Source organism: Stylophora pistillata, chromosome 3, assembly GCF_964205215.1.
Source record: "Stylophora pistillata chromosome 3, jaStyPist1.2, whole genome shotgun sequence".
Taxonomy (NCBI): domain Eukaryota; kingdom Metazoa; phylum Cnidaria; class Anthozoa; order Scleractinia; family Pocilloporidae; genus Stylophora; species Stylophora pistillata.
This window is the reverse complement of record NC_142521.1, coordinates 33,900,965-33,924,979: the sequence shown is the minus strand read 5'-3', so window position 1 is coordinate 33,924,979 and position 24,015 is coordinate 33,900,965. Positions and strand designations below refer to the sequence as shown.

General features: G+C 39.0%; 2 protein-coding genes across 8 annotated transcripts in view; both read left to right on the top strand.

Annotated features, from left to right (window-relative positions):
* Window positions 1-17,813, top strand: part of LOC111331709 (uncharacterized) — a 52,001-nt gene extending 34,188 nt beyond the window's left edge. For 3 of the 7 annotated variants that reach the window (XM_022936875.2, XM_088755255.1, XM_022936876.2), the window contains 18 exons: window positions 263-454; window positions 1,687-1,884; window positions 2,205-2,453; window positions 2,577-2,822; window positions 3,336-3,524; window positions 5,636-5,875; window positions 6,407-6,478; window positions 6,765-6,998; window positions 7,508-7,669; window positions 8,305-8,466; window positions 8,946-9,107; window positions 9,428-10,965; window positions 12,747-13,608; window positions 13,996-14,622; window positions 15,056-15,298; window positions 15,573-15,764; window positions 16,307-16,750; window positions 17,157-17,813. In XM_022936875.2, coding sequence (XP_022792610.2) covers window positions 263-454; window positions 1,687-1,884; window positions 2,205-2,453; window positions 2,577-2,822; window positions 3,336-3,524; window positions 5,636-5,875; window positions 6,407-6,478; window positions 6,765-6,998; window positions 7,508-7,669; window positions 8,305-8,466; window positions 8,946-9,107; window positions 9,428-10,965; window positions 12,747-13,608; window positions 13,996-14,622; window positions 15,056-15,298; window positions 15,573-15,764; window positions 16,307-16,750; window positions 17,157-17,284 — 6,140 coding nt within the window. In that variant the 3' untranslated portion in view covers window positions 17,285-17,813. The other 4 variants (XM_022936877.2, XM_088755256.1, XM_088755257.1 and 1 more) reach the window with 4 other exon arrangements.
* A 143-nt stretch (window positions 17,814-17,956) lies between these two features.
* Window positions 17,957-23,081, top strand: LOC111331715 (brevican core protein). Its single transcript, XM_022936886.2, has 4 exons — window positions 17,957-19,581; window positions 20,811-21,076; window positions 21,740-21,854; window positions 22,644-23,081. Exons 1-4 carry the CDS (start codon window positions 19,512-19,514, stop codon window positions 23,036-23,038), a joined length of 846 nt encoding a protein of 281 aa, XP_022792621.2. The 5' UTR covers window positions 17,957-19,511; the 3' UTR covers window positions 23,039-23,081.
* The last annotated feature ends 934 nt before the right edge of the window (window positions 23,082-24,015 follow it).

The following is a 24,015-nucleotide window of genomic DNA, read 5'->3' as shown; positions in this document are numbered from 1 at the left end:
AGACTTTGGACAGCGTTTTATGTATTTTAAACAATAACCGTGGGGCACAGCATTCTCAAAATGTCCAAATATCCTCGGCCTCAGACAAGACTGTAATTGCGATTATGGCAATGAACACCTTATTTATGACTCGATTTGACTCTCCTCTCAACGCAGCTTTGAAATTATATAGTCGACTCTGTAAAAAGTTTTTACAAATTTATTTACGATTTTGAAGGTTAGATACTAGAAGTATGAGTATGATCACGTTTTTGTTTCAAAGTCACCAGATGCCAAAGGCTTCTCAGTCCACTCAATGGTTTCTTCATTGGACCTTGCGGTAACATATATGGTTCAAAGTGCACCATGGGATGCGACAACGGATACAACCTTGATGGCCCATCGAGTACTACTTGCGTAGCTAGGTCAGGTCACTTGACGGGAAAGTGGGATAAAGATTTCCCGGTCTGTAGAAGTAAGTTACCAAAATGTCAGTATAGCTTCACTATTGCCTTTGACTTGACACATCCTGAAGAAATTTTGCTTTTACACAAATACGAGCTTGCTTTCTATTCCTCTCCCTCCAATCGTCTAGAGAGGAGTGGATTCTTTGGAGATCATTGCTAGTTTCTAGCAATATAATTCACTGTAGAATAAGCATTAAAAAAAAAAAGAGACGTCAACCTTTTTTGGCTTCTATGTTGATTGCTGCGAAAGCCATTTGTGTAGTAAACTTGTGAAGATCAGTTCGTTTGTAAGTTAGTTAATTATTACATCGCTCACAGCGCACGTGGGCAAGATAAAGCGAATCCAGTGTTCTGATTGGCCAATCGAGCGGTCAAGATGGGCACATCTTGCCCGCTCGGGATTGCCTGCATTGATCCTGTACTTAAAAAAAATAGGATTAGAACTACTTTCGTAATTCTTGGACATTTTCGGCGATGGAAACGCAAAAAGTGGCAAAGGATATTAAAAACAAGGGAAACAGAAACGACTCTCGTGTGTTTGTTGTGGTACAAACACAGTTGGCTTTCTAGCCAGGCTCTCAAGGTAAACAAGTCGTTCCTAATTCTTATTTAAGCGAAATCTTTTTGTGATATAACAAATCCTCTATTAACCAAGCTTAGTCGGTCAAGATAGCTGAATAGTAGCCTCGTCCTTTTTTGTTCGTCTCGGTCCATAAAAATGCAAAAAAGAAACTCGGCCAATATCCAGCCATATTGTCTTCACGCTTAACTCAGCAAGCACATCTGGACCCTCAAAGACAACAACATCTATCACTTTATTTCCTGGCGCATTCTCTCATCGCACTCACCGTACAACAGCTCAAGTAAAATATGTAACCTCTGCCTCAGAGAAAAATTCCTAATTATCTGCCGGCCCGAACTGTCAACACTAAACAAACGTAATGAACTCGTGTCTTCTTGCCGACACAGAGGCAAAGACCTCTTACGCAACAACTAAACTGTCAATTTCGCGCTGCATAAAATAGACTAGTTAGATCATGCAAATTATATTGTATATAAGCAATGGTAAAGTTTATTCTCATTAAATCCCCTGATGAGTGGGCGACCACGAAACAGGCTTGTAAGGATGAACTTGTAGTTTACTTGTCTTTTTCCTCCCACAATATATATATTATATTATATCAAAACTGCTTGTAAGTAGGTGATGAAAATGACCTTTGCACTTGTCACTTTTACCCAGTTCGCAGATGCACTAAACTGGACGTGCCAAAGTTTGGCATTGTGTATCCTTTCATGTGTATAATATCTCCTGTCAGTGGCACCGACTGTTATTTTGAGTGCAAGCATGGTTATAAGCTGGAAGAAGGAGCAGAGAAAGTACATTGCGGACTTGATGGAAAATGGGACGTGGGAGACGACCCATCTTTTAAATGCAAGGGTGAGTTAATCTGGTGATACGAGGAAAGTGTATTTCAAGAAATCAAATTATACGGCTCGGACTGTTTTTCATAGACTACAAAACATTTCAATTTTATATTTAAAGAAAATCAAAAACGAACATCGAACGCCATACGTGACTGGCCAGGACTTATTTATAACTTGGCATAGCGATGGAACCCAGTTTTCTCCTTCTAACTGTTAAGGTTTTATTATACGCACCGCCATCAAACAGTGTAGATCCTTCTTTATTTCACTGGTTGTCGCCCTCGGTTAGTTATTCTTTGTCATTTTTTCATGAAATTTCAAACCTTTTTTCAGATATTACACGGCCAGTATTTGAAAGCTGTCCCTTGGACATTGCTGTTGGCCTGGACGAAGGAGGACGCGCAGAAGCAAATTGGACAATTCCTGTTGTATCTGACAATAGTCGTATTGAACCGAAAGTAACTGTGTCACCGAAGGGTATTCATCCACCCTTTTCTTTTCACCACACCACAAAAGTAGCTTACACCGCCGTGGATTCATCGGGAAATGTGGCAAAATGTTCCTTTAAAATAACTGTTGAAGGTTTGTGTTACGTAATGGTTTAAGTTATAAGTCATCGTGCCAAACGTTTCAGTCCAATTGTCATTTTCTCTTAGGATCGTTAGATACAAACAGAATTTAGAATACATGCTCTCTTTCTTGCAGATAATAAGGGACCCGAAGTTGTCTACTGCCCTCCTGACCAGGAAGTTAAGGCTACGGGATGGGTTACAACAGTGAAGTGGAAACAACCAAAATTTAAAGACAACAGCAACGAACCACTGATCATAAGCTGCAGCCACAATGAATCAGCAGACTTTTACTGGGGAACTTGGAACGTACATTGTACTGCGTATGATAAAAACCCAAGTAACAAACCAGCCATCTGCAAATTCACATTAAATGTTAAACGTGAGTAACTAATCGTATCTGGGGGTGCAGAAAATACAGGGCATTCAGTATGTGGAGATGTGGAGTGCATATGCATTTCTCTACTCCCTTACATTTTTGGCGAGGTTATACAATGGTGACTCTAAGGTTGGGTTGGAAATTTAAGTTGAGGAGGATTTTTAACAAAGCCTTCTTCAGTTAGCGACGTTATTAAAAGAGTCATAGACCACAAATAAGTGGTAACTTTAGGCTTAGGCGGCCACCGTTCTTTGAAACAAAACTTTTCGAAATTAAGTCGCTGAATTTGTCCTCTTTCTGCTCTCTCCAAAACATAATTCGTCTGAAACCTTTCCAGTAAGATCATTTACCAAGAATTAGTATTCTCTCAACTCTCCAATAGGGAGGTTTGCACTTTATGGTTCGCGCAGTGGATGAGCAGATACAAAAATAATAAGAACGCATTTGTGTTTGAAACGAAAGAAATCCAATTTCCTTTGATTTTCTTTTATGTAAATTCATATTTTATTTTTTAAGCTCTAGAATGTCCAAAAAAGAAGCCACCGAAGAATGGAGCGATGGCCTGCGATAACTGGGTTTTTGGGCACTTTTGCAGTCCGTTCTGCAATGACCAATGGGATTTTCTTGAGGATTTTAGAGAGTCTACTTGGTTTTGCACTGGAAGTGGAATGTGGTGGCCGCGTAAGCACTGGCCAGATTGTTCAAGTGAGTAAAACGTATGGAGCATAAAACAAGGAACAATTTCTTCTCTGATACAATGAAATATATGAAGCTCATATATTTTGAACTGCGGTATTAGATACGTATGATGCACGATCCTCGCAGTAGATAGGGCTATTTAAGCAATAGCGAAAATCAGACCTGAAATAAATCAGGCCTGTACGGGATTCCAGCCACTGACCTCTGCGATACTAGTGCAGCGCTCTACCAATTGAGCTAACCAGCCAACTGGGAGCAGGCCGTTAAGTTGATTCCTAATAAACCCATGGAAGTGATAAATCCGATACAATGAAATATATGAAGTTCATATATTTTGAAGGCCTGATTTTTTCAGGTCTGATTTTCGCTATTGCTTAAATAGCGCTATCTACTGCGAGGATCGTGCATCATACGTATCTAATACTGCAGTTCAAAATATATGAGCTTCATATATTTCATTGTATCTGATTTATCACTTTCACGGGTTTATTACTAAGCAACTTAACGGCCTGCTCCCAGTTGGCTTGTGAGCTTAATTGGTAGAGCGCTGCACTAGTATCGCAGAGGTCAGTGGTTTGAATCCCGTACAGGCCTGATTTTCTCAGGTCTGATTTTCGCTATTGCTTAAATAGCGCTATCTACTGCGAGGATCGTGCATCATACGTATCTAATACCACAGTTCAAAATATATGAGCTTCATATATTTCATTGTATCTGATTTATCACTTGCACGGGTTTATTACGAATCAACTTAACGGCCTGCTCCCAGTTGGCTTGTTAGCTGAATAGGTACAGCGCTGCACTAGTATCACAGAGGTCAGTGGTTCGAATCCCGTACAGGCCTAATTTATTTAAGGACTGATTTTCGCTATTGCTTAAATAGCGCTATCTACTGCGAGGATCGTACATCATACGTATCTAATACTGCAGTTCAAAAGATATGAACTTCATATATTTCATTGTATCTGATTTATCACTTTCACGGGTCTATTACGAAGCAACTTAACGGCCTGCTGCCAGTTGGCTTGTTAGCTCAATTGGGAGAGCGCTGCACTAGTATCACAGAGGTTAGTGGTTCGAATCCCGTACAGGCCTGATTTTCTCAGGTCTGATTTTCGTTATTGCTTTAATAGCGCTATCTACTGCGAGGATCGTGCATCACACGTATCTAATGCCGCAGTTCAAAGTATATGAGCTTCATATATTTCATTGTATCTGATTTATCACTTTCATGGGTTTATTACGAAGCAACTTTAACGGCCTGCTCCCAGTTGGCTTGTTAGCTCAATTGGTAGAGCGCTGCACTAGTATCACAGAGGTTAGTGGTTCGAATCCCGTACAGGCTTGATTTTTCAGGTGTGATTTTCGCTGTTGCTTAAATAGCCCTATCTACTGCGAGGATCGTGCATCATACGTATCTAATACCGCAGTTTAAAATATATGAACTTCATATATTTCATTGTATCTGACTTATCACTTTCACGGGTGTATTACGAATCAACTTAACGGCCTGCTCCCAGTTGGCTTGTTAGCTCAATTGGTAGAGCGCTGCACTAGTATCGCAGAGGTCAGTGGTTCGAATCCCGTACAGGCCTGATTTTCTCAGGCCTGATTTTCGCTATTGCTTAAATAGCGCTATCTACTGCGAGGATCGTGCATCATACGTAATTTCTTCTCTGATAGGTTGCAGAATACTCTTTTCCTTTTAGACCTGCGCATCATCCATCCTATCATCCATGACAAAATGGATGTAAAGAAAATGTTTGAGAGCTCTTGGTTTACTAATGTGATCAACGGTTCGTAAAATATTTGAAGGCAATGCAAATCATAGGAAGTGGATGATACGCTTATAAAGCTGTACCACAGAAATAAGAGGCCACCTAAACTAATACCAAATATTTTGTCTTCGTGGTTGTCATTGTAACCATCGCCTTTACCCTCGATCGTTTTCAAGACTTCTGCATGCCACAAAAGATCTAGGGAAGTTCCCTTTCCCATCAGATTCTCCTTATTTAGGAAGTTTTTGTTAGTAAACAACTATCAGTATTCTAATTTAATACAGGGAACGGAAATCAATATCTTTACGCACAGAAAGTGCTTTCATTTCCTCTGTGCAGAGGCAGCTCAGCCAAACAAAGCAAGGAGAAAAGGCGAATTGCATTACTATGCTGGAGATTGCTCGAATCCTGCAACAAGATCACAAATCAAGGAACAGTTTATCAAGATTCTAAACAGTACTGTTCAGATTAACAGGGTTTGCCGGGAGAAGGCGTTTCGTGATAAATGCAAAGCTGAAAATGTGATTGTGACGTGCTCTCTCGTTGACATCAAACCAAATAGGAACAGAAGAGATTCAGGTGTGGTGATAAATCAATTTCATAATTACCTACAGGTTGCGCTTTTTATTTGACCTGCTTCGCCTACTTTGCTTCATTCGCTGAGATAAATCACAATCGACCTTTTCCTTGCCGAGTTAATGGAAAAGGAAAACTAGCTGAATATCGAGTTACATGTAGCTATTATTCGTTTCGTCGTCATCAACTTAATCATGCGTAATCAACAAAACTTGTTCTCGCTATCATTATCATAAACTTTATTGTATCATTGTTGTCCCTGTAACTGTAATTTTTGGATTTTACGAGGGTTAAAGTACGAATTTAAAGGGACGACATATCATTATTAAATGGAAATAATTAAACGATTGATGGCGTTGTGAAAAACAAGAAAAAAAAAAAACAACAACAAAACAACAACAACAAAAAAATAAGCTAAAAAAAATTCGAATAAAAGCAGGGAGAAATTATGATTTAAATCTGTCATCGCCGTTTGCTTTCGCTACGTGATTTCTATCATTAATTTTGATTTTTTGTATTTTCTTTCCATTGCAGCAGTTGATGATACGATTCACAGAAGAGTCCGGCGGGCAGTTCCAGTTACAAAAATAACTTTTGAAATTGCAGGTGAGTATGAAAAGACTTGAAACTGGGCGGTCAATTCATGTCATTATTAAGATCCAAGCATTCGATATTAAGCAGGTGATCAAAAATAACACGTGCACGGGAAGTTCCGTTTAAAGAATGCATTCTAGGGTCTGTACCTTACAAGGTCAAGGGCTGATTTCCAACCCACCTATATTTTCAATTTTAAAAGACATTTATCTTACAAAGGATGCCTCGTTAATTCTAAACTGTATTTATGATGTGTTCGAGTTTTGAGGCCAAAAGTAACTCTCCTACATTCTTGTAGTTTACCTTGGGGACGTTGTCACAGACGATACCAAAGAAAGCAAGATAAAACTAGGAGACAAAGGAGTGCGAATCACGCAAAACATTAGTTCTCAGATCACAGAGGCTTTGGATAAGGAAAGCATTCCTATAACATTAGATGGAAAGAAAATCCTTCCGGATAAAAATTCCTTAAACTTTTCTGAACCCGAAAAGGAGTGCGCCAAAGGACAAACTTTCAGAGATGGATTTTGTCGTAAGTAGCAGTTTTTTTAACGCTCGTTGACTGCCGTTAAGATTATTATATTTGTGCTCTCTAGCTCACTTAGTTCGGTTATTTTACGAAACTGAATAGTAAGCTGAGAATTTAAGATAAAGTACTTATTTGTATGAAAAAAATAATAAGCACTTTTTTAATTTCACAAACTACAACCGATAGTCCAGCCTCAATGAATTGTTACTAATAGCATTCTTTTTTATACATGAAGAAAATGCATAATTTCTTTTATTGAAAAGTTTGATAGAAATTAATAAAAACTCCGGTCCCATAATGAACCCATTGTTTGAAATAAAGAGGACTGTTGTATGAATCCACAACGTAACAAAGGGAACGTTCTTGTCATTCATGCCTCGTAAACTCCGGGGTAGATGAATTGTTCTATGCAAGAAGCCTAAATTCATAGCCGAAACTTTACATTGAATGTTGGTTTCGGAAAATTCGCTATTAAGTCGTTATTTCTGATCCTTTTTTAAAATTTTTTGTAGTAAACTGTACGTCTGGCACCTATTTAGACAAAGGAAGCGGTACATGCAATGATTGCCCAGCAGGAACCTACCAGGAAAGAGACGCTCAGACAAGGTGCCTCCAATGTCCAAATGGCACTTCAACAACGGAGTCAAGGACAGACAACAGCTCAAGTTGCCTTGGTAAGGTAACAAAAATGTGAGTGGGTAATAGTTACGGGATGGGGTTTTTGCTTTTTTTTCTTTTTAAACAGTACAAAAACTAAAATAAATTGCTTTCGTGCCGAAAACGGCGTTACCGCAATCACAGGGAATTATTTTATACTTTCACGTCAAACCATTTGTGTTTGACTCAAATCACCCGAAACGTACAACTGAAAAACTTAAAACAAAATGGCAATATACAGTGTGATCTGATAACGTCTTCGTGGCATGCATGCATGCATGCATGATCGTTGGGGTTATCTTATGCATCTCTTTCCACTGGTCAAACTTTTAAGACCTTTTGCAAAAGTACCCTCTTAATGTCCAAACTCTGTGGACGTCTTCAAACAATCTGATGTTTATCAATCCAACGATAACCACCCATACAGATCAAGAAAAGTCTTCTTTGCTTTGCTTTAGCCGCATGCATCTCTGCTGTGTTAGTGGCGACTGTTGTTTTAATCTAAAACTAAGGTTTAGAGAATTCATTTGGATGCACAAGATATCTCATCATGAGACAAAGAAGACATTTTATAAGCCGTCCAGTTTTGGAATTTAAAAATGCCCTTTGGTCTATCTCAGCATAACATTATGTTTATTTGATTTTTTCGAAGCCCTGTGTAGAGCTGGTACATTTTCGCCCACTGGTCTAGAGCCCTGCATGTTATGTGAAAAAGGGTTTTATCAGGAGGAAGAAGGACAAAAAGTTTGTAAAAAATGTATGGAAGGGCAAACAACTTCATTTGAGGGCTCCAACAGCTCTTCAAAGTGTGGTGGTAAATATCTTTCAGCTCAGAAAACTCATAACTGTTATAAGATACTAAGTAGACAAAACAAATTTATGGAAAAAGTGAGTGTAAATCGATAATTTACCATGTTATGAATACTGCACTTATGTCCTAAACGGGAAAGACACAATATCATTATCCTTCAAGAGTGAAGGAGACCATTAGGCTTGTTTTCGATCTAGAGGAAATTTAACATTTTCTGTATTCAATTATGGTAAAAATTATCGAGTCAGCCAAAGATTATAGTAGTTGACAGCTGTATTGTATTCTATAGCTTTTCTTTTCCTCTGTTTGTATCTGCTCTCACACCATCGCTTTTCTATTGACGAACTTTGTGCTCTTAAAAATTGTACCTTTTTCGAATTTTTTTATCTTGTTTTATGCTCGTTGTTTACTGACGCTGAAACTCATGCATACACAGTTATGACTTTGTTTAAAGTTACTAAAAGCCTTTGTTATTTTTGCAGTTGCTTGTCCAGCGGGGTCCTTCTCAAGTACTGGACTAGAGCCTTGTACTCTATGTAACAGACGTTCTTATCAGTCACACGAAGAAAGCCGCAGCTGTCTTTTCTGTCCTGGTACCACTGAAACACGGAAAAACGGATCAAGGAGTCGTCAGGACTGCGTAGGTGAGTTGAACATTTAGAGCCGTAGCTTTTTGGCTGACATTCATGATTAATTCGTAGTTACCATTGGGGAGTGTGGAGACCATTTTAGCATTATTTCTTCGTCGCTTTCAAAGGAAAATATCTGAATATAGAATCTATGCGTTCTTCAGTATGAAACGATAAGAAATCTCATTGACCTCACTCTTTAGACCTTGAATATTATTGCAGTGTGAGGAAGACCATTTACTTGAACCTTCATTAAAAATATACAGTTACCACAGTTGTGCTGTTTTACTAAAATGCGCTTTTCTCTTATGTGTGGGTGTTCTATTTTTCCGCAGAAATAAACGAGTGTGATTCAAGTCCGTGCATAAACAACTCAACATGTAAAGGACTGGTGGCTGACTACCTATGTTTATGTCCACCTGGATTAGCCGGAAAGAATTGTGAAATAAACGTAGATGACTGTCAACATGAGCCATGCCTCAACAATGGAACCTGTTATGATCTTTTGAATGGCTTTAGGTGCTCCTGCCCACAAGGATTTGAGGGTGTCAACTGCGAAAACGACATCGATGAATGTAAGTCATCACCGTGCGTTCATGACTCAACATGTAACAATATCCCAGGCAGCTTTACCTGTATCTGCGAGACGGGTTTTACCGGCGTGATTTGTGACGTAGAGATTGATGAATGCAACGCATTGCCGTGTCTAAATGATGCAACGTGCATAAGGAAATCAAACGGATATGAATGTGTCTGCCCAAGGGGGTTTCAAGGCACTAACTGCGAAGACAAACTTGAGGCATGTGCATCTCTTCCGTGTCAGAATGGGGCCAAGTGTATCGATGGCACCAACAGCTATGAGTGCGCCTGCACGGAAGGGTTTAAAGGAAGTCAATGCGAGATAAATATCGATGACTGTGCGGATAATCCTTGCATTAATAATTCCACGTGCATCGATGATGTTAACGAGTTTTATTGTCGTTGCGAAAGCGGTTTTATCGGTAAAGCATGCGAATTCAAGACGGATGACTGTCTCCTGAAAGTATGTGAGAATAACGGGACTTGCATTGCTACAGGTGATGGCTTCATGTGCAAATGTAGGCCGGGATTTGACGGATTGAACTGTGAAAATAACTTAGACGATTGCGCGTCCAACCCTTGTTCCAACAATGCCATCTGTCGCGATGAAGTCAATAACTTTACCTGCCGCTGCCCTCCAGGTTACACTGGAAAGGATTGCAACATAGATATAGATGAATGCGAAGCAACGCCTTGTTCCAACAATGGAACATGTTCTGATTATATTAACTCCTTTAGTTGCCAGTGTAGGGATGGTTTCGAGGGTTCTCTTTGCGAAATCGATGTAGATGACTGCAAAAGCTCACCTTGTCTGAACAAAGGTATATGCACTGACCGTGTGAATGACTACACCTGCGAGTGTCCCTTTGGATTCACTGGCATCAACTGCGAAATCGATCTTGATGAATGCAGTTCAAACCCATGTCTTCACGAAGGAACTTGTGTGGACCTTTTGGGACGATATGAGTGTGCCTGCATTGATGGTTATACGGGTGGGGATTGTGCTTATGATAAAGATGACTGTCTGAGTTCTCCATGTTTAAACAATGGAACATGCATTGACAAATTAAATAGTTACATTTGCGAATGTCCCGATGGCTTCGTGGGATTACACTGTGAAAAAGATGTTATCGACTGCTTTGAAGACGTATGTCTGAATGGGGGTATTTGTAGAGACGGAATAAATACTTATGACTGCGACTGTTCTCCTGGATATTTTGGACAACATTGCGAATTCGAAATGAACGAATGCGACTCCTCCCCTTGTCTATTTGGAGGATCTTGTCATGACAAAGTAAGTTTTAAAAGTTATATATGAAAATTAATGACTGCCATAGAATATGTTGTAAGCCCAAATTAATCTATAGCCTCAAGTGGATCGAAGCTTCCAAGTGCTCCCAACTTGAACAAAATAAATCTAAAAGCTATCGACGGTGGTTTTGTTTTCATTTGTGACTAATCAGGGAGAAACTGAAACTTACCTAAAATTTCTCATTAATCATTCAGTTCTCGAGTAATTCCAGTGACAATTTGCTTTAATGGCACATATCAGATCTGAGCCCGCATAAAAGCGGTTTTGTTTAAAGATGCACGGAATCGAGGCACTTGCGTCAAAGGTTTGGTAAATTCTCAAAGTTATCACTGTATATTCAAAACAACTCGCATTTCACGCTTTTTTTTTACTTTGATCGACAATCTGAAGCATTCAAAAGGCAAAGATAGCAATGGTTAGACATTGTATTGCATTCGGATGCAACAACCGGAGCGGTAAACCACATTGCAAGCATCTTTCGTGGAATTCACTGCCACTGAACATAGTTAGTAGAGGTAGTCCCCTCTACTAACTATGCACTGAACAACAAGAAACTTCTGCCGACTTGACTGGTCTAGATCAAACGGGAAAACACGCCCGTGAGTAAAAATTCCTTTTTATGCAGTGAACATTTTGAAAAGGAATGCTTTTCTAAGTCATATGCTGGCCGGAAAGTCATCATCAATCGAACGTCTTTCCTTCGGGGCCTTCCTTTTGGTTTTCTGTTCGGAGAAACTGAATATTGTCGGAACTGAGTCTGACTTAAGACTTACTTTCCGGCCAGCAAATGACTTGGAAAAGCCTTACTTTTCAAAATGTTCACTGTTTAATAGGAATTTTTACTTACGGGTGTGTTTTCCCGTTTGATCTTGACTAGCCAAGTCGCCACAAGTTTCTTCTTGTTCAATTGCAGCGAATGCCACGAAAGATGCTCGCAATGTGGTTTATCGCTCCGGTTGTTGCATCCAAATGCAATACAATGTGTAACCATTGCTATATTTTGAATGCTTCAGATTGTCGATAAAAGAAAAAAACATAGCGGAAAATGCGAGTTGTTTTGAAATATACAGTGATACCTTTGAGAATTTACAAAGCCTTTGGCTCGAGTGACTCGATTTCATGCACCTTTAAACAAAACCGCTTTTACGTGGGCTCAGATCTAATATCTGTCATTATGGAGTATTATTAAGTAAAGAAGGAAAGGCCACTGCCAACGTGTTCATTTCAAAATATCTGGGAAGGAAAAAAAAATAGAGGCTGATAGTTTCGAAAGAAACTGTTTGGGGCTGCGTCGGTGGGGGCTGCATTCGCTCCGACGAAGGGCTAACGTTCGAAACGTCAGCTTTTGTAATCATTACGGTGGCCAATTTACCATTTCAACTTTGTTGATATATCCAAAGAAAAAAAAATAGCATTATTTGGCCCTTCCATAAGTTACAAATGCCTTCCATGAACTTAGACACGATTTGCTTTCCCAATATCTTGGAATTTTGCACCAGCTTCTCGTCCCTTTCTGAGGATTTTTATTTGTAATAAGAACAACCAACAAACAAATTAATTCACGAAAAAGTCGCGCTTTTTAATAGCTATACGGTTGTTTCCATCCATGGGTATTCAGGTGGACGCTAGGAACGCTTTTGAGGTATAGAAGTGTCTTCACTTTGTTAAGTATCACCCACAGTTCACTTCAGAGAATAGCGTATGAGTCGCAGCCAAAAAATGACGCTGCATACACAGTATTTTTAACTTGTCTAATATTCTAGGTAAATGGTTATGTTTGCACTTGTCTCAATGGCTTCACCGGCGTAAATTGTGAAGAAAATATCGACGACTGCAAGCTAAGTCCATGTTTTAACAACGGAACATGCCTAGACGAAGTTGTTGACTACTCGTGTTACTGTCCAGAGGGCTTCACCGGTGCAAATTGCGAAATTCTCATTGATTTCTGTGAAGAAGCAACCTGCACAAACGATGGGACCTGCATCAATTCACCCAAAGGTTTTGAATGCGAGTGCAGAAATGGCTATTACGGAGAAAGATGTGAACTAGTGGTTAATGAATGCTGGACTCAGCCTTGCTTTACTGATGCAACCTGTGTTAGCAGTGGAAGGAATTTTACCTGTATTTGCCCTAATGGATTTACTGGTAAGCTCTGCGAAATTGGTATAAATGAGTGTGCGAGTAGTCCTTGCAAGAATGCCGCAATTTGTGCCGATGACATCGATGGATTCACTTGCATTTGCAATGAGGGCTACGGTGGAACTTTGTGTGAAAATGACATTGATGAATGCAAGTTTAACCCTTGTGCAAACAATGGAACATGTCATAACCTGACACCGGGTTATAAGTGCAGCTGTCTTGACATATTTGGAGGGAAAAATTGCGACAAGCAATTAGATTTATGTGAATCAAGGCCTTGCCAAAATGGAGGAAATTGCACCATCGATCGTTCCAACAGTACATTCAAATGCGCTTGTCTACCTGGTTTTACCGGAAGGCAGTGTGAACAGAACATCGATGACTGCCGAGGAGTGTCATGTTTTAAAAATTCATACTGCATTGACTCGGTAAATAATTACACCTGCGAGTGTCTTCCATCTTATACAGGGGATTATTGCGACATCCGTAAGTGTCATTTATCTTACTAGAATGATGTATCATGAGCTGTCTCCTTTGTTCATTTATACCGTAGGACGTATTAAGCGCTAGTTTAAAAAATGATTGACTTGTGGTATGAGATTTATTTGATTGATTAAGCGGTCGATCGATGATCATTCAAATGATCGATCAATCACTAAAATTGATTGCAAGTTTACTTAAGGTTTTTGCTCTGCTACCCTTTGCATCCCTACTGCTATTTTTCCACTTCTCTTGAAAAAAAAAATAAAGAAAAGGAAATCGTGAATAGTGAGATTTTTACAGAAAAATCATTTCGATTAGCTGATCAATCGATCGATTATCATTCTTTGCAATTGTTTATTAACTCAATTTTTATTTTTATTTTTTTACCAGTTCTTGGCAGTAACTTTGATCTGATTTTTAAAAGGAAAACTGCAGACGACATGGTTCTTCTTCCGGATAACAACAGAATCCCCAACATGGCTCGCTTTACCGTTGCCATGTTCCTAAAGGCGGATTCCAAGGTCAAGTCAGGAACTCTGTTTGGATATAGCGTGGAAGAAGACGCCAAAGAAAATATAGTGCTGTATTATTCTGCCACTCAATTGCGCATGAAATTGAAAGACAAAATCATTAGCGCAAACTGTACCCTTGCAGATGGTCAATGGCATTTCGTTGGAGGCGTGTGGGATGGAGAAACTGGAGTCGTTTCGCTGTATTTGGATGGGCGGGAGTTAAAAAAACAAGACAATGTTCTTAAAGGGATGCTTATGCTAGGTGGTGGATGGATTTCCCTGGGAAAGTTTTATATTGCTTCCCAAAAAAGAGCTGATACATCTTCGTTCTTTTCTGGAACTCTCCACCAAGTGAACCTGTGGAGCACTGCTGCTACAGCTGATCATATTTGGCTAGCTGCTCAGAACTGCTCTTGGCCCATTCCTGGAAGTATAAGAGGTTGGACTGATTTTCTTTTTGGAATCAGAGGAGAAGTGGCAAAGAAATTTAAGTCAGATTGCAAAGGTATAAGTAATATTTTTTAATAATGGTTCATTATGTATCACATACCTAACGGGTTTTGAGTAATACTAACAGCTAAAACAACAACAACAACAACAACAGCAATAAGATGGAAAACAAACAACTAGGTAGCTAATTAATAGTCGAGCTCAACTCGGCAAACTCAATGAGTTGTGTCCCTGACAGGCTGCGACTAAAAATGAGCCGCTTTACAGCAGATGGTTAAATTTCAGACTATGTGTATACATGATAATCTATAGCATCCTTTAAATCCATTTTAGCTGTCAATTGGAAATTCTGAGAATTTGGCGAATTACAGTGCTAGCGTGCATTTTACATTTGACGATTCACGATTAATATTTGGACCATTTGACGGTTGAGGGCTGGCCTCGCTGGTCTCTTTTATGTTCAAAAGCTTTAGTTGTCTTTTTCACAGCCATAAAGACAACAACCAGGGGATCCGCATATCACTTTGCAAGATGTGAATCCCGGGAAGTCCGTTATTACTGCATTTGCGAAGCAGGATTTACTGGTGATCACTGCAAAATCAACATTAATGACTGTGCGACAAATCCTTGCGTACATGGGAATTGTGTTGATGGTATTAACCAATATGATTGCGTCTGTCAACACGGATACTGGGGAAAACATTGCGAACGGAAGCTAAGCATCGAGAAAGGTGAGGAGTTGTTCCGATAGTGGGAGGATAGGACATTCCAGATATTGTTTTCTGATTGGAGAAGCTCTTTGTTTGAAAATACCTTACAAAAGAATAATTATTCTTTTTAGGTTGGTACTCTTTCAGATAGAATAAAGGTCCATTACTCAACTATGCTTCGTTGGGATGGTTGCCTCGTAAATCACCTACAAATTCCAAACATCCTGGCTCTCCACTTTGCTGTGGTCTTGACTCCTCTCAGATGAGGTGTGACTTACACGCTTTTTCATTTCAGCGTGTCCAAGAATTGGAAAACCATTTAAAGGCAGTAAACAATGCAAAAAGGCCGGTGGCGAGGCTCTGTGTACGTTGAGGTGCGACGAGGGAAATTCCTTCGAATTTAAAGCAACAACTAGATTGACCTGTGGTCCTGACACGAGGTGGAAATGGAACGGGATAAGCAAACTAAGATTACCTATCTGTTCTAGTAAGCTACAGATATTTTTGGTTTGTTTTATTTTGTTACTGCTGTCCTTTGTGCCGCTGATTTGTTATGTTACGAGTTCAGTTTCTCCCTCCAGTTTTCGTCAAGTATTATATGCAATATTATATGCAAGCAGAACAGCCAAGCCAAAGATTTTTTTAAAATATGCTTATTTTCATTGTGTGTTTTCTCGTTTTCTCTAAATTTTCTTTTTCTTTTTCTTTTTCTCGGTGTATAAAGACAATTATGTGAAATGGCCTCTCCGGTTCCGGCCGGCAAAAAGTTGGTGAACACGTTCACGTACAGTCTATGCCCACATTGGATCGTTATGTATAATTTGTAGATGGCGTGAGTTGAGGAATAATGAGATTAACAGTAAAAAACTACGAAAAAAAAAAAAACAAAAACAAAAAAACAGTAGACTTAGTAAGTAGTCATGTCAGTAATGAGTCAATAAACTAAGGAAAGGTATAAATACAGCAAAAATAACTCGCATCATGTAAACCTCCCATCTCTTCATATTATTTCAATCTCTTTCTTTACAGCAATTGTTTCTCCAGGAAAAATATCACATGAATTCTCCCTTCTTTTCTATGGCATCGTTTGCCATAGAAGCCCACATCCACAAGGAGTAATTACAGCAATTGAACTTGGAGTAAGAAAATCACTTATGAGTATCCCAGGATGCTCCTTTTCCGATGAATGCAAAGCCTATGCCGTCACTTCATCGGCATGTGGCGATGTTATCAATGCATTGAAAGTTCAGTTTTCGGTGTCAATCCAAAAAAGTCGGTCAACACTGGTTGCAACCATTGAGGAAACAAGCGAAGCCGCCAAGTTTCAGTTGGAGTACGACGTATCAACGGGGAATTTTGCGATTAACATCAATGGTATCAGCGTTACTGCAGACAAGTCGTCGTTAAAACATCTGTATACCTCATTTACGTGTTTACCGGGATCTGTAGTGGGCAAGGGCGCCGAGGGTTGTGGTAAGTCATAGAATAATCTCTTGCAACTCAAGTGTCTAACATCACAATATCATCCGTCGGTATTTAGCAAAAATCACCAAAAGACATTGGAAAATGTTTGTACCATCCCGAAACTGAATTTCAAAAGGATTGTTCTCCAAATCTATTATATTCCGACACCTTGTTAGCTCCGAGCTCCGCTGTTTAGAATAAAAAAATATCGAACGGGTATTTTATAGATCGTGGAAAAATGATAATAGTTATGATGAAAAGACACACATTCAAAGAATCACTCAACGAAAAGAAAACCAATTTAGAAATCAAACAAAAAGACCATGTTCGTGTGGTTGACCTTCAAGACTGCAGCTTTTGGAAGAAAACTGTTAGGCTTGCCTCCATTTAATACCTTTGTGCTTCCTTTTGACAGTGAAATGTCCCATTCAAACGTTCCATAACCAGAAAACTCACGTGTGTGAACCCTGTGGCTTAAACTCCTATCAAGACAAAGAAGGACAAACCAGCTGCTTGTTTTATCCTGGTTTTGGAAATAAGTAATTTGCTCCTTGATCAATGCAACGAGTTAAATAACATGTCAGTGTTCCTAGCTGGCACGCATGTTTAACTGGTTTTCATGTTATAGCTTGAACCATTGAATTAGTAGTGATTCGTCTTAAGTGCTTCAATTTAGATTTTATACTTGTCATCAGTCAATATCTGTGGTATTCACTTGATCAGCTGGGAAAGCTCGAGTAAACTGTATTTTCATAAGCAAAAGTATAGTGTCCTATCTAATTGCGGATAACATTCAAGTTCCCATGTAGCCATTTTAGTGTTGTAGTATAATGGATTGCTTTGTTTTGCAGTATGTTTGGTCCAAGTGACACAAGAATCATCCTTAGTCGCCTCTAGTGGTCTGCATTCGAACATCATTCATTTCATGTTAATGCTATGGTTACCCTTAAAAATGCAATAGTTGTCACCGCCCTACCCCAGTCCCATGATTTCGCTATGCTCATAACAGATGTTTGATTATTTTTGCGGTTGCACGAAAGACTTAAATAAACTAACTACTTTCAAATTTCAATTCGACTTTGTCTGTTTGTTTTCTCTTTTCCTCTCGCTTAAAGAGCTCTTATATAGAGAGAATCAAAAAGATATTTGATTCTAGGAGGCTCCCATGCCATGTGACATTAGTTCACTTAGTTTCGAAAACATTCGTTGAATACGAAACGAAAACTAAAAAAAAAATATGATGCAGACGACGAGGTGGAAAACTGACACAAAAAAGACTTTTTACGATCACTCACAAGGTTTCAGACTTTGTCTTTTTTCTAACACTAACTATTCGATGGGTAGATGCGTCGAAACTTTTTTGCCTTTCGCTTAACCTTGAAACTTGCCCATTCGAAAAGAAATCGTTAATTCTCAGCCGAAAGTCTAAGAAAGGGAGATATAAGTTTGTCCCACGTGAAGCCCCACTGGCGCCTCACTCCAGTTGGCTTAATTGACCGGTTATGTCTGTAAAAGAAACTTTGGGTACCTAAAGGGACTACCAACCGTGCTCATAAGGATGTCAATATCAGCATTGACTCCACTTGCAAATCGAAAAGGCACCCATTACAGTAAGGTTAGTCACTGGTTAGTATGAAACTATTGAGCTGCTCGTAAGAGGGTCACTGGTTTACTCCGGCTATCAGCTTTTTAAGATATGGAAGGGTAGCTTACGCTTGGTTCAAGCCTGTGTGTTCACAACTGTTTCGAGAAAGGTTGTGGGAAAAAGCGAATAAGTGGATAGTTCTCGGGAAATGGTTCCCTGACCTCAGGATTTCTGGGAAATCTGAGAAAACATCACTGTAATGACGAGGCGGACTTGACGAATTTATCTATTTATTTTTCACATTTAATCCACTGTTTACCAGATACCAATATTACATTTCGAGGTTGTTGCGAGCACTTTTGTCCTTTTTTCAGACAACCTCTCTCAAAACAGCTGTATAAGAAAGGAGTAAAAAAAGCGCCAGTGCTGTAGTCGATGTTGTCGACAAATAAAATCTATTTTGCTTTCTGACATACACTGTATTACAATTTCAAACGCGCTTGACACTCTGCTCTATCAATAATCGCAAAATGTTGGTTCTAGACAAACGAAAAGGAATTTCATTCGGTCTTATTCGTTTCTACACAAGATCGTTGCTTTTATGTGGAGTGTAGGTCACATTGGACTATAGAAAATAATTACTTGCAGTTGGCCCCATTTGAGTTATGACCAGCGATTTTTGTACTCTATTTTATAGTTCATAAAAGTATTATTCTCATTTTAACAGTAAGTTGTTAAACTTTAATGAACCTTCAAAAGTTTACCGTCGAGTCAGTTTTTATTTCGCCTTACTGTCGTTATTATGTTTTCTTTTTCATCTTGCGTAAATATTTTGAGTAGATTATAATGGAAGTAATATTGACACTGAAGAACATAGTATGTTCTCATTTCGTTGGCATTAACTATGTATGAAAAGAGTAACCAAACCCAAACAAATTAATGTAATTGTAACTCTTTGTTTGAAAAAATTCATCCAAATTTCATAGCGGTATCCTGATCTATATTTCATTACCTGGATATTTCTGAAGCGATGTTTTGAACAAATCTAGCCAAGAATATCTTTTGATCTAAAGTGAACGTATGAATTTTTAATACAGAAGTGCAATGGGTTGAGTGAATTCAGATCATATTCTGTTTTCGAGGGTTGAAACTTATCGTCTCTAATTCATCAGGATTTAAAGGGAAATGATCGTTAATCCACAGGAAAAATGTGTCCTCCTATCAATACTGATGATCTATCATGGCACGCTTTGCGGTAAGTAACACATTAATGGTTGCTTCTGTTTCGCATGGATCAGTGAAAAATCAAAGTTACTGTTAGTAGTAAAGTCACGCAGCAGAACCTTGTAAACACGGATTAGGCAGTTAGCTTGAACTCCTCTGTAAAATGAGCTGAGCTCCTTCTGAAAAATTCTCAGTTATTTATCACCGGCTCACTCGAGCACTTCTCCATGAGAAACTGTTTTCGTCTCCCTTCCATTTGAATTGAGGCTATTGTTGCTTTTATTTTTCATTTTCCTTTTCTTTTTTTATCGACGTGTAATCCATTCCCCTTTATCGAAGCTTCGCGAAAAGCCAGCTTTTACTCTGATGATCACTGGAAAAGATGATGGTTTCGAATAGTTGCAACCGATCAATTCAGACAAAATATAACACCAAGCTTCCCCAAGTCACAATATAATTTAGAGTTAGAAGTCTCAGCTTCAAATGTTTTCTCTCTGGAGTCTCATTTGCTGATGATCCAAACTCTGCCTTTTATATCAAATAGCCCAGTTCCGAATTGCCTTTAGCGTTTTTTTCAAAGCGAGTTCTGGGGCTCATCCTTTCGTATGGTAATAAATTTTCATTCACATGCAAATAAAACTCATTTTCATACGTATGGTTGAGCACCAGGCCTCGTTTTGAAAAAGAGGCCGAACGTAATTCGGAAATGGCCTATTCCTTTCGAAGCCGATAGGATTTGCGGGGGAAGGGGGTGTAGTTAAGGAGCAATTTGGTTTTGCACCAATACCTTGCCGTCCAGCGTTTTCATGTTGTAGTATTACTTTGTGTTCGTAAATACTTTTATGAAACGGACACGTACTACTTTTCTTTGCGTTCATCCATTCGCATAACAACAAAAAATTAGAAAAGATTGTTAATTATTTATACTATCACTTGACCATCAGTTTGTTAGGTACATTGAGTAATAGTTTATGCATGTGAACTACGTAACCATAGGAGCCTATGGTGTCAGCTAACTTGACTGGTGATAATAAAATCCAGAGCTTGATTGTCAATTTCTTTTAATTTACCCTAAGCAATGATGGACTACACATCACTTCTCTGTTGGATTCCTTCAAAATCTTTCGACCAATAGACATACATTATGCGATGACCCTGTGTTACGAGGATCTTATTGGACTCCACCTACTTAAGTCAGAATTCACAATTACTGTATACACATCTGTTAATGAATAAAAAGCATTTTAATTTTGCTTTCAGAGGAAATATGCAAAAGTGATCGTCCCCAGCAAGTAATATTTACCCAAAGAGTGCAAGACTACATTTTATCAGGTCCCATAGTCAAGACAGAGCTGGTCGCCAGTGACCAAGAATGCCAGATGCAGTGCATTTTGAGTTTCAAGTGTGACGTTTTTAACTTGGGGCCTCTGGATGAATCGTTTCGTCGATCCTGTCAGATCTTGAGATATGAAATCAAAAATTACACTCTTCAGCGCCAAAAGGGGTGGAGCTTCCGAGCGAGAAAGGTGAAATTTTTTAGCGTTGGCTTAACTTTTAAAAATTATAAGAGCCGAGAAACCCTCCAGATTATGTGCAGGACGACGGATTTGGAGGTCTGGGTTGGAGCTGTAACGTTGATAATGTCTTTCGGTTGTGGGGTGGAACGCACAACTTTACTCTTAAACAGCCTTTCTCCGCACGACGATATATATAGATGTCAGAAAACTGTAGTGTAAACCTGACGATACTTAAACGTTGCTTCATGCGCCAGAAAGCGGTGTTGGCGCGGGCTAAGTTTAGGGAAAGCCTCAGTTCAAATACTATATTGAGTACACACCACAGGAAGAAACTTTTAAACATTCTAGGAGAGAAAACCAATTCAAGTGCCACCCAAATGAATGCATGTTTTTGAACAATATGTCGTTACTTCTGAAGAAAAGTACCGAGAGGGAAATATATATAGTGCATAGGTGGAAATCCCTTTTCAATCCAACTCCATTCGAAGAGTTACTTGAAAATGTCGATGAAAACTCCGAAAGTTGCCATTGTCGCCTCTACAAACAAATTTTGATTATCCACAGATATAAATTTTTAACTACAATGTTTTTTCTTTGCTGTATCGTATTTAATGCTTTATAAATAAATTTTCCTTCTCTGTATATCATCATCTATTTTTTTTATTTTCACAGTGCGCCTATTCTCCTTGTTTGAATGGTGGTACTTGTTTCTCTATTGATCAAGCCAACGCTCCACGATGTGCTTGCATCGGCAACTGGACAAGTCCCACGTGCTCTGATGCAGTTGGTGAGTAGATCATTTGACCAATATCAAAACTGACGTGCAATTCTAAGTTCTTGAATATCGAGTTTTGAAAAATTCGTATTTTATATGTGGATATGAAGTACTTTACATCAAAGACGAAGTTCAATTGAAACTCCGTAATGTCTGGAAAATGAGTACATTCCTTTACGAATTTGAATAGTACAACCCAAATTTGAAAAATTATTTGAGACGATGGTTTTTCAACCGGAATATTGAAGCAACAGATGCGGTACAGCCATATTGATGAATTTCTTTTACTGGGAAGATCTAGAGTCATGTCAAAGGCTGCGTAAGGAACCCATGCCAGCTGAGTGAATTAGAAAAAAATATGTTCATCTTGTCGTGTTGTTACATCCATTTCTGTTCAATTTTCATAGACACTGACTATCAAGTAGATTTCATGTTGCCGTGCGACTGCGAAGTAATAGATAACAGAATGATGATGTCAAATTGTGGTAAGAACAAAAAAGTAGCAGGCGAGGCGTAACTGAGTTTCACTGAATCAGATGTTCTTACCACATATTGACGTGTTCTATGTTCTATTTCTGTTAGGATCCAAGGCACGATGGAATATATTTGTTTTATATGATAACAAGGCAGACTGTTGTTAAGGGTGATGTCATTCCGATAAACCCTAAGTTAGAACCGACTTGAAAATGCGTGTTTCATACAGCCTAACATATTATTTTATCTCCGTCTGTAATAAAGCTTTTACCACAGCTACTTTCTTAGACGAAAGAATAAGTTGCAAATATGATTTGCCGTTTCCAGGCTGCAAAGATGATTGGATAAGGAACGACATATTTTGCTACAAAATGTTCAAAACGGAAGTCACATTTTTCGAAGCCAATTCCAGCTGTTTAAACGGAGGTGCTGAACTGGTTTCAATTGAGGACTCTCAAGAGTTAAGTTTTCTTGACGAGCTTTTAATAAAGGAGCACGTCGATAAGATATACGTGGGTATGACTGACATTGCGGAGGAAGATCGATGGGTGTGGATGGATGGTAGTCCTGTAACCTTGGATCCCCTGTGGCACGGAAACCACCCTAATGGTGGTACAAATGAAAATTGTGGAGAGTATGTAAAGCAACATGGCTTCCACGACAAAAATTGTGAAACAGATAAGAGACCCTTCGTTTGTAAATACTCGTTGTATAACCTGTAACTTTCAAAGCCACGGATTAACGTTGATTAATTCTCAGATAACATACCCTAGCACTTTGATACTCTTAGCCTAATATTTAGAACAGGCAGACCAGGTTTATGAAAGTCACGTATTCACTGCATCTCAGCCTGGCCGATCGATGGATACCCCTTTTAAGTAAGCAAGCTAAAGCCGAGGTGGAATTTTTCTAGGAAAATGCCTTTTACAAGCAAGATTTAAGATAATCCTGTGATAATCTAAAGTGACCTTAGCGGGTGATGGGCTTCATGCAACGTCTCTCTCGATATTGACGATGAGGTGTACATAAGCGAATGCTTGTGTAAAACTTCATGTTACCATACAAAGTATGCACCATCTGACTGGTCGATTCATTTTTCGAGCCTAAGCCCCAGCACGCTTTAAGAAATAACTGAGACGTTAGAACTACTCTGATTGGTCAGGAACATATCGGCGATAAAGCTAAAATGGAAAGGTAGAACTCCTGCCAAGTGACCCATCGAGCTGGAGCTAGTGCAGGTTTTCATAAAATGAAGTAATACGCAGCATTACTATTCACCCCTGCATGGGTCCGTCGCTTGGTCCCCCCCCCCCCCACCTTTAATCAGGCCTCCCGAAAGTTCGCTTGTGTGCAGAAAAGGGACTCTGAAAGTTAACTGTTTTGCCCAAGGACTGATACACCCACATCTATTCCACAAAATAACTTTATCATAACAGCCCATTACAACCAAGCTTCTCATGTTTTCTCCAAAATTCAAGTGGAATTACCACTCTATAAAATCCGAAAAAAAAAAAGCGCTCTATCGCATGAGGGCAATGATTAGACTGTACCATTCATTCATGATAGCCTATCTGGTGTTTTTCAAAATTGAACTGCATTATTAGACAGAAGTATTTAATAAATTGAAGTATTATCATTACCTGCCTGGGTAAAGGAAATTATAACAAACCATTTGCTCATCATTTTCACGAGGGCCCTC

What these genes read in the sequence shown, in the direction of transcription:
- LOC111331715 (XM_022936886.2), top strand. Translation starts at nt 19,512, where the DNA reads ATGATCGTTAATCCACAGGAAAAATGTGTCCTCCTATCAATACTGATG. An exon ending in CTATCATGGCACGCTTTGCG is followed by an intron (nt 19,582 to 20,810) that starts GTAAGTAACACA and finishes TTTTGCTTTCAG; the next exon opens with AGGAAATATGCAAAAGTGAT. An exon ending in CACGTGCTCTGATGCAGTTG is followed by an intron (nt 21,855 to 22,643) that starts GTGAGTAGATCA and finishes TGCCGTTTCCAG; the next exon opens with GCTGCAAAGATGATTGGATA.